The 10,316-nt window shown below is 44.9% G+C and overlaps 1 protein-coding gene across 1 annotated transcript; it reads left to right on the top strand.

Annotated features, from left to right (window-relative positions):
• The first annotated feature begins 5,879 nt into the window (after positions 1 to 5,879).
• LOC124612528 (protein distal antenna-like) lies at positions 5,880 to 8,717 on the top strand. The gene has a single exon (XM_047140791.1). The coding sequence runs from the start codon at positions 6,571 to 6,573 to the stop codon at positions 7,696 to 7,698; it is 1,128 nt and encodes a 375-aa protein (XP_046996747.1). The 5' UTR covers positions 5,880 to 6,570; the 3' UTR covers positions 7,699 to 8,717.
• Positions 8,718 to 10,316: the final 1,599 nt, after the last annotated feature.

Genomic DNA, 10,316 nt, shown 5'->3' with positions numbered 1-10,316 from the left:
AATATTTGTTTGAATGGAAGTACGAAAGGATTGATTTTTGCAATTCAGACTGTTGTAGCAGACGTAATTACTTAAAATTCGATCCAGTGGGGAACTGTTTAAAGAATATGAAACAAGAATAGAATATGAGATATAAAACATTCTCTTTTGGTTGTCCATGTCCATTCCAGCAGAATACATACGATAAATCACAGATGAAGATTAGTGGTACTCATATTAGCGTGCACTTTCTTCACTGTTTTAGTGTCTCATATCAGTTGATTATGCGTGTGTGACATACTGATTAATAGCTATGTATGTTTCTGTACCAGATTTACGGTCAATATAAAACATGCTCGGTACATGACACTGAGAAGTTGTGAACTCTTGTTCACAAACTGTACTGCGACAGCCTCTACAAGAATAAATCTTAAAATAATATCTTGTATCGTTTCGATTTCATTTTATACTGCGCACTTTTCACATTCTTGAACAGGCTACGTGGACCAAGATGTCGCTAAACAGTTAGTAGTTAACTAGAGCCTTGCTGTCTATTCCGTGTAATGCGAGGCTGTGACTCCCAAAGTGCAACCCTGAATGACTGACTAGTTCCGTGCAAGCCTCATTGCGAAACTTCACAAAACAAGGAAACAAACTCTGCTGAGTAGCTACAAAAATTGTTTAGTAGTCACTGCGATTCTGATTTCCTACTTTAGAGTCTAGAATATAATTAAGACGGAAATGTGACAAATGGTCCTGTATGAAAAATATTACGATACAAATTGATAATTTTGCTCCGCACTAAATTCTGTAAACCGATGACGACAGGTGAGTTTATTTTTGGGGAATGCAGCGTCCATTCAAATTCTCTCACAAAATCACACTCTCACTCCAGGCAGCACCTAGTTAGACAGGGTGTTACAAAAAGGTACGGCCAAACTTTCAGGAAACATTGCTCACACATAAATAAAGAAAAGATGTTATGTGGACATGTATCCGGAAACGCTTAATTTCCATGTTAGAGCTCATTTTAGTTTCGTCAGTATGTACTGTACTTCCTCGATTCACCGCCATGATTTGATACGGGATACTCTACCTGTGCTGCTAGAACATGTGCCGTTACATGTGGTTCATGCACGATGGAGCTACATTTCAGTCGAAGTGTCCGTACGCTTCTCAACAACAGATTCGGTGACCGATGGATTGGTAGAGGCGGACCAATTCCATGGCCTCCACGCTCTCCTGCCCTCAGCCCTCTTGACTTTCATTTATGGGGGCATTTGAAAGCTCTTGTCTACGCAACCCCGGTACCAAATGTAGAGACTCTTCGTGCTCGTATTGTGGACGGCTGTGATACAATACGCCATTCTCCAGGGTTGCGTCAGCGCATCAGGGATTCCATGCGACGGAGGGTGGATGCATGTGTCCTCGCTAACGGAGGACATTTTGAACATTTCCTGTAACAAAGTGTTTGAAGTCACGCTGGTACGTTCTGTTGCTGTGTGTTTCCATTCCGTGATTAATGTGATTTGAAGAGAAGTAATAAAATGAGCTCTAGCATGGAAACTAAGCGTTTCCGGACACATGTCCACATAACATATTTTCTTTCTTTGTGTGTGACGAATGTTTCCTGAAAGTTTGGCGATACCTTTTTGTAACACCCTGTATATCCGTAACGATTATTTCAGGACAAAATAGAATCATTTTTGAATTATGGCTTGTCACGGTAAGAGACGTTTGACACGAAAGAGTCGTACTATAAAGATATGTGCGCAGTAACGACGTATCGCATTATGTCTTCTTAAATGGCAAATAGTTATTCAGCGGGAAGAGGAGAGGGAGGGAGGGAGGGAGGGAGAGGGAGACAGAGAGAGAGGCGTCGGTAAATGCTCTGGTGCGTCTGTAAATCGTGCCAACTTGTGTCTTGAGCATAACACTTTTCAGCTGGCTTCTGTGGCCGTGGTAATCAGACTTCATGACAAAGAAGTTATTGAAAGAATATGAGCTGACGGTCAACATAAGTACTGTAAACGTTATGAAATACGCGTTAACAAACGAAAAGACCCTATACATCTACATACTCAACAAATCAATTTACCGTAGGTGGAGGGTGGTACGTGTACCACTGATTCTTCCCCCTCTTTCCTTTGAGTTACGAATGATGCACGGGAAGAACGACTGTGGGTAGGCCTCGGTGTGAGCTCGAATCTCTCCAAATTTACTTCACGCTATTTTCGAAAACTACGCGTAGCAGGAAGTAATACGTCGGTTGACTCTACCAGGAACGTAAGTCCTCCAGATATTAACAGTGAACCACACCGCGACATGCAGACCCTCTCTTGTAGCGTATGCCACTGGAATTGGCCGAGCATCCCCGTGACGCTTTCGCGCTTACAAAACAAACCTGTGACGGCAAGGGCTGCTCTTCTTCGTATCTCATCTATTTTCTCCATCAAACCTGTCTAGTGAGGATCCCACACTGAGGAGCAACACTAAACTAGAGGGCGCGTGCGGATTTTGTAAGTTACCTCGTTCGTGGGTAGCTGCTATAGGCTCACAGAAATTTCCACAAGAAGTCTTAAAAAAGGTGGGTAATGTGGTGTAGGAGGCAGTGACACATTCAAGACACATCATTCTATGCATACAAGTCAAAGCGTTCTACACCAAGAATGCTTGCCAGTACCCTGCAATTTACAGTTCTTGTAGCGGAAATTCGACATGTGGCAAACACGAAGAAACACTAAGGACGAGTCTTTCCGAATAATCATACGGCCCCTGACAGATGGGTGTAAGTTTGTGCCGCCCCCTGTCTTCCACCTTCACCATTTCCACTAGAGTAGCTTACACGATGCAAGCAGTCTGACTTTTATCATTTTTATGGTTAGAGTCATGAACTACAGTATAGTACCCTCAAGGAATAGTAAAACCTTTTCTGCTCGCTCGCGGCTATTCGGAAACGTGTGAGATAAGCAGGCAAAGCACTTACGGATGCAATGCTACGGGATAGTAATACAAGTAATCACCAAACGAAAGAAAAAACCGATGCTAATGTCCTTCTTTTCTAGCTTTTGCATACATATTTCTGGAAAAAATCTGTCTCAATGGCGTCTACATTTGGGAACAACTTTAAATGAAGAATTAATGTAACTAATACAGGAATCGTACGCATGACGGAAATTTCAGTTTATTTTCATATAAAGGATATAAAACTTCAACTTAATGGTCGTTAATTTCGTAGTGCCAGAATTAATCCAAAAGAGACTTCAACGTTTATTAGGGCAACGAAAAATATGTATACAAGTTGGTAAGGTTCGCGACTCATCTTCGATTCATCCGACATCTGCTTTCCGATTCGAGACACTGTTCTCTCACTAGGAAGCCAAAGCAAGGAAATTACAAAATGTCGTTTTGTGTGCTCTTCTGGGTCTGTGTTCTAAATTAGTACAAGAGACTATAATCATTTCCTTTCCCCTTGAAAGGGGCTCAACTTGTATTCTAATCCTGTTGAGCATGTTGTCGACAAGATGTTGAATTCTAACAATAGTTTTGCTGTTTACCTACTACTCGTTCTCGGTCTTTTAGACACTGAAATGTAGAAAGTGGCTTATCACAAGATAGTAACATGCAAAAGCCACTTACGCGAAAATCTGACACAGCAGGAGGAGCAGTCGATTCCTCGTCAGCTCATCCCGGTTACAGTTTCATTCCTTTGAATAAGGCTATCCTGGTCGGTGATAGTGACATCGATATCGAAGTGGCGCTAACTCCAAATTTACTTCTAGTTGGCTGGGATATTACACCACCAGTATTACCGCTCCTAAAACGGTGTTCTGAGCCATAGCATGAGTACTTCATTTTGTCATTAATAACTACAAATGACAACCCGTTCATTGATTGGGAGGAAACTGAGCTCTTGGAAAAAGGGGATTCCGTAAAATAAAGACCATACATGCACTTCACAGCATCATTCAAATCGCTCTAACGTCAAAAATTATTGTAAGACAGTGGTGAGCTGAAGAAGGAGGAGGAGGAGATTACTGTTTAACGTCCCGTCGACAACGAGGTCATTGGAGACGGAGCACAAGCTCGGATTAGGGAAGGATGGGGAAGGAAATCGGCCGTGCCCTTTCAAAGGAACCATCCCGGCAGTTGCCTGCAGTGATCTAGGGAAATCACGGAAAACCTAAAGAAGGATGGCCGGACGCGGGATTGAACCGTTGTCCTCCCGAATGCGAGTCCAGTGTGCTAACCACTGCGCCACCTCGCTCGGTGTGAGCTGAAGAAGTCTGGCGGAAAAGGAGTAAATCAAGCTACAGAACTTTAGCTGCGCGAAGTGAATACGTTCGAGATAGTGAAAGACATCAAGTGTTCAAATGTGTGTGAATTCCTAAGGGACCAAACTGCTTAGGTCATCGGTCCCTAGACTTACACACTACTTAAACTAACTTATGCTAACAACAACACACACACCCATTCCCGACGGAGGACTCGAACCTCCGGCGGGAGCGGCCGCGCTATCCGTGACATGGCGCCTCAAACCGCGCGGATTACTTGCGCGGCGTTAAAGACATCGGCTGGGATAGTAGTGACTACTCGGCGGAAGCGCAAGTTATGGCGTATTTTATGAAAACTATTGTTGGATACTTACGAAACAGCGAGGTATCTGTCCAACTGATACAGATCAAGCAAGAAACTTTATTACTGGATGACCCTGCCCTCAACGCCCGGAAATTTCTTTTCCGCCAGCCATGCTTCTCAAAGTTCTGTGTCTACAGGGCATTAAAGATGGGTATGTTCTGCGTGACAGAGCCAAGGATTAAATTGCTGAAACAGTTATCGTGGTCAAAATGTGCGGAAGGTCGAGGTCATGAGAGACGGGATGATAGCCGTAGGACTAGACAAGGCCTTTTTCTTTCCCTTTTTTTTTTTTTTGGGAATCTGCCCAATAGTCACTTTGAGTGATATAGGAAACAAACTCATGATCGCTGTGTTGAGGTTTGAAAACCACTATTTCTGAATACGACTTCGGTGTGTCTTACTGTTAGTCATTACAGCACCTTACTACCTTACTTGGCATGTCTGACTTGGACACTTACAGTTTACCACGCGCGAGTATTGTTATCATTTTGGCAAAAAAAAGTTCATCATAGACGGCACAAATAACAGCATACGCTTTACATGGTGATTTGCCCCATACTGGACATTTGGCCTATCTCTTGATGCCCAATTTCTGTCTTATCAACGTCTACATTTACACTGGTATTTTCTACGAAATGCAATTATAATGGCATTCATAATTTTAGCGTCCTTTTAACAGATTGCGAAACGCCCGAAATGGGATCTTCTTCTGGTATTTGATTTTTGTCGCATTATGAATTATCGGTTCTCTTCAAAACGGCAATGCAGTGTTAGCAGACGCTTTCCGAACAGTTCATAGCACCGCCCGTGCGTTCCTGGCAAACTAGCCGTCACACGACTTTGAGCACGGCTGCCGCCTGACCGAGCCGCTAGGTAAAGGCCAGCGGGAGGAAGGCGGCGCCGCCTGCCAGCCGGGAGGATAAATCGCGGGACGTGCTAAATTTGAAGCGGCCCTCGCCCCTGCGCGGCCCAAGACCGCAAGGGACGGCGTCCGAACTGCGCGCGGCTCGCGCGCCCCCGCCGTCGCTGCCTGCGAGGCGGAAAGCGCGGGCGTACGGAAAGGGAGGAGAAGGAAAGGCCGGGAGAAAGCGGGACGGAGGAGGGAAGGAAAACTGAGGGAAGAAAAACAGGTTGCCGCGACGCTCGGCCTGTGGCCGCGGGCCGCGTGGGCAGCCGTGCTGCCATCTTGCGCCGGCGGGTCCGCGGCGCGGCGCCCTGCCCCCTCCCTTCGCGAGGCACGGCGCGTTCAGTCCGCGGGCCGCGTTGCCTGGTAACGCTACCAGCCTACCCGCTCGCCTGCCAGCCGGCTAGCTCGCCAGCCGTGCTCCCTCTCGCCGAGCGTCCAGTCGCGGCACAACACTCGGGGGGTATTGATCGGACAAAGGACCTTCCGGCCGTCTTTCTGTCTGCCTGACCGGCCAGTCCCCAACTGACCGTGGCAGCGATCGCAGCTGAACAGCAAACCGAGAAGACAGTGACAGCGTGTACACGGTCGTCGTCGTTCGCAAATCCTCTGCGCAGCTGCTAGAGAGACGTACTGTCCGGTGGCGAAAAGTATCCCGTACTTCCGCTGACACCGGTAGCAGGTGAGGAGCTGCCAGCATCACCACAGCCGCGGAAGTAACGACGCCGGCGTGGACGAACAACAGGACTCGCGCACGCCGTCTCCAGCAGCAGTCAGCAGTGTGACGCGTACTCATGTAAAGTTTCGTGTGTCGACCGACGCGTGTTGCCACTGCAAGAAGTAAACATTGTTGCCTGCAGAGGTATATATCTTTGTTATTAACTCGACAAGAGTATATCAGCAGCAGACAGATTTGAAATTATTGTCGTGTTTTAGCGAGTGGCTCACTCTTCGTGTGACTGTGTTGTTGTTGTTGTTCTCGTTTGTCGTCCTAGGCACAAGTAACACTGTGTGCCGGCAGTGATATCGTGGCGGCGTGGCGCATCGCCATGGCGAGCGCGAAGACTGCGCCGTCGCTAGTGCCTGTTAAAAGGCCCATTCGCCAGCTGTCTGTGCTGGAGAAGCTAGAGGCGATCGAGCGTGTGCACAATGGGGAGTCGAAGGCTTCTGTGGCACGCGACATCGGTGTGCCCGAGTCGACACTGCGAGGCTGGTGCAAAAGCGAAGACAAGCTGCGTAACGTAGCGCAGTCCTGTGGAGGTGGTGGTGGAACGCCGGACTCTCAACATTCGGGCGGTGCCGCAGAATTAGCAGAACTTGACGCACTTGTGGAACAAGGAACCTCCGGTGATCATCCAGCCATTAAACGAATGAGGACGGCGTCCGATGACGAGAAGGCTTCTGTCGCTGCCGTCGCCGCCGCTTCCGATATAGAGGATTCTTTGTGGTACTGGCTGAAACAGGACCACCAGCATGTGAGTAATCAGCTGTTCGCAGTGGCAGCGGCGGACAAGCTGGCAGCAGCAGCGGCCGCTGGGGCGGCAGTAGCGGCCGTCGCCAACGGCGGAAGCGGAGGCGGCGTCGCCGGGGGAGCAGCGTCTGCGGCGGCACCGGCCAACGCCGGATGGTTCTGGCGTTGGTATAAGCGATACGGCTACACGCAATATCCCGGTGATCCGTTGGCGGCTCTTACAGCCGCTCCCGCACCGGACCTCAGGGCTGCGGGGGCGGCGCTAAACGGTGGTGGGGGAGGCACGGCCTCCAGGTCAGCGGCGCTTCTCGACAGCGTGCTTCTCAATAACAACAATAACCTGGCTGCAGTCGCTCCTGCATTCAACAACAATCACGGAAATACCAATACGTCAGCGACGACGCACCACGACCAGCACAATAGCGGCGCCAGTAACGGTACGAACGCGAATGGCAGCGCCGGCAACAACAACGGATCGTCGGACGAGGACGACGAGCTGGACGAGTCGGACGAACCACCTGCAACGGCGGCGGAGGCCGTGACGCACGGAGAGAAGTTTCTCCGGTGGCTGGAATGCTGCTCTGATCCTAGCATCACAGCTATGCAGATTCTTCAGTTTCGCTACTTGCTCAACAATGTGCGGGCGTGCGCCGATCGACGTGCGAGACAGACAAAAACGAAAAAAGCGCGCTCCAGGAGAAAGTAAGTGGTACGCAGCTCGTTTTTACCGCGGTGTTGTGACGTTAATTCGAGGGAGCAACAAATGGATTATGCTCCCTTACGTGGGAAGGAACTGTAGTGAAGCTTTACCTGTTTTGTTGTTGATATTCGGTGCAGCAGTTGTACTGTATGTAATCAACGTCGGTCGTGTTCTTCAGGGTGTAGACTTTTCACTCCTCGACAGTTTGAATGTTTCTTGACATTGCGTAATATTAATTTAAGGAACGCTATCGCTTTGGACATGATTTTATTAATGCTTTCTAGGAGAAGGCTGTTACATTTGTTTTGTAGCGTTGGGTACAACGTGCATATAAAAACCGGCAGTTCAGTAGTCAGTTTTTGACTAACGATATCGCTGTTTTGTAGCGCTTTCACAGATATGTTCCTGTAAAATTTCTGACAGTTCCTGCGCACTGAGGCGCCGGCCACTTGCGCCACTACTCTTCACGTAAACACAAGTGTGACGAAGTTGAAACGTTTTTTACTGTTTTTATTCTTGTCGTTGAAACGTTTCGTATATAGCCTTAATGATTTACTAAACTATCCACAGGTTAAAATCCTCCAGAAAATGAGTTACTAATAGCGATGCTGTCATACGAAGGCCCAGGCACCACTAAAGGTACTGTTACTGCGCGGGTTTAAATTTGCTGCAATTTTGTGTTGATATTGACATTTAGCAATAAGTGTTCAACTTACAATTCTGTTATAAATTTGTGTTAATCGCTTTAGTTGTCACAGAAAACCAGGCAGTTGAAATATTATTGCCCCTTAACTGTTTCCATACAGTAACTGACATGCCAAAGTATATTTTGTTTAGTGGGACGTTAAAACTGATTTGCGGGATGTTACTAGAATGTCTTTAGGCTGTGTAACCAGTTCTGTATTTTGGTTTATGAATTTATATAAAATTTTATGTTGAATATACAGTGAGCAAAACCATATTACTGTATTTCTGGGTGCACACACACACACATACACACACACACACACACACACACACACACACACACAAAACCACTTTGACAGTAACGAAAGTAGTCCAACTTTTTTGTATCATTGTGCACAGCTTAACAGAGGGAAAGGTGAAGACAGGTCTGCAAGATGTAGGATTATCTTGCTATCACATATTTCTAAGAATTATTTCAAGAAATGAAGTATATATTGCAAGAGTTATCCCACTTATGTCTATTCCTTAAATTGTCACATTTAATTTGCTTGATAAATAGTTTTGTACTCAGATTTTCCTTTGAATATTTGGAGGTGAAACTTACCAGCTGTGTGGGTTTGTCCAATGGTTCATACTGCAAGTGGTCAGAGATGAAATCTGCACACCCTTTCCATGTTGAGAGTTCAGGATATGGCACTTTGCTCACCTTGATGGATGTACAGACCATTTTCTGTAGCAGTTAAGAAATAACTATTGATGATTTTGTTGAGAGAAAAAAATATCTGCATATAGTTTCCTCTGTGCAAATATTGCTGGATTTATTTTGTGATAGAATGACTGAAACTTTGCATTATTCATGTATTTAAGTATTGTTACTTAAACTATGATCTCAGGGTTACAATAATTATATTTTTCAGTTAGTGCGCAATTAATTTATATATAACATTGAATGACAACTATTTTGTCATGACAAAATACATAGAGCATTTTCTTATGTCATAATACTGAAAATGTAAGTCTTCTGACTGTATACAAATTTGATTGTTGATGTGAAATATCTGAAGAATATAAGAATATTTTTTTTAAAAACTTGCACTGCATCATTTTTAGTTATCTATTTACTTTCTTTTCTGTAGTCATATGTTTTAATGAGTAAAACCTGCATTTGTGGCACTTGTCATTTATTAACTGAAGTATAACATTCAGAGTACATAAAAATTGTGACTGACAGTTCCAATCCATATTTCTAATATGTATGTTTATAAAACCTACCCCAGAATGAAAATATGCAGATTATATTTTCTACACAGTTGTAACACATTAAAAAATAGCAATCTTCAAAACTTTGTATATTAAAATCAATTTTAATATGTATGCCAAACCTGTTAGGCTTAAATTAATTTTATAAATAAAAGTAGCACAACAGTGCTGAGAAGCAACATACCTGTAGTCCACATTCATTTTCTGCTGCCAGAAACAGTGGTTTCCGATCTTTATAATAAAAATTAAACTGTCTTCGAAAGTTTTCAGCGTACCATAATATCAACTTTTCCTTGTCACTATTCTGGCGATATGACTGAGGATAGTGTATGCGTCTGGAACAAGATGTTTAATAACTGTCAGTTTCATGAAAATTGTTCATTATTTTGTTAACTTCCATACAACAAACATCTAAACAAAATTATGATCTTATTTATTTTTTTGCACCATTTCTTACTGGTGTGTGAACAAAAAAATGTGCGCTTTCTCACTGTCTGTCTCTTTCTGCACTTCTGATTAGATTGGAACTCCACGGTAACTATGTCATAGATCTTATATAGATTTTGCTACCATGATGAAATCTTCAAAATTTGAGGTGCAACAAGTACAGTACCAGGAATGCAGTTCCTGTAGTTTAGTGGAGCCCTTGAAAGTCTGTTAAATATGTCACTTTCCTA

The sequence above is a fragment of the Schistocerca americana genome, chromosome 4 (genome assembly GCF_021461395.2).
Source record: "Schistocerca americana isolate TAMUIC-IGC-003095 chromosome 4, iqSchAmer2.1, whole genome shotgun sequence".
Lineage (NCBI taxonomy): Eukaryota > Metazoa > Arthropoda > Insecta > Orthoptera > Acrididae > Schistocerca > Schistocerca americana.
This window is presented reverse-complemented; position numbering and strand designations above follow the sequence as displayed.

Coding starts and splice junctions, on each gene's coding strand:
- LOC124612528 (XM_047140791.1), top strand. CDS start 6,571: ATGGCGAGCGCGAAGACTGCGCCGTCGCTAGTGCCTGTTAAAAGGCCC.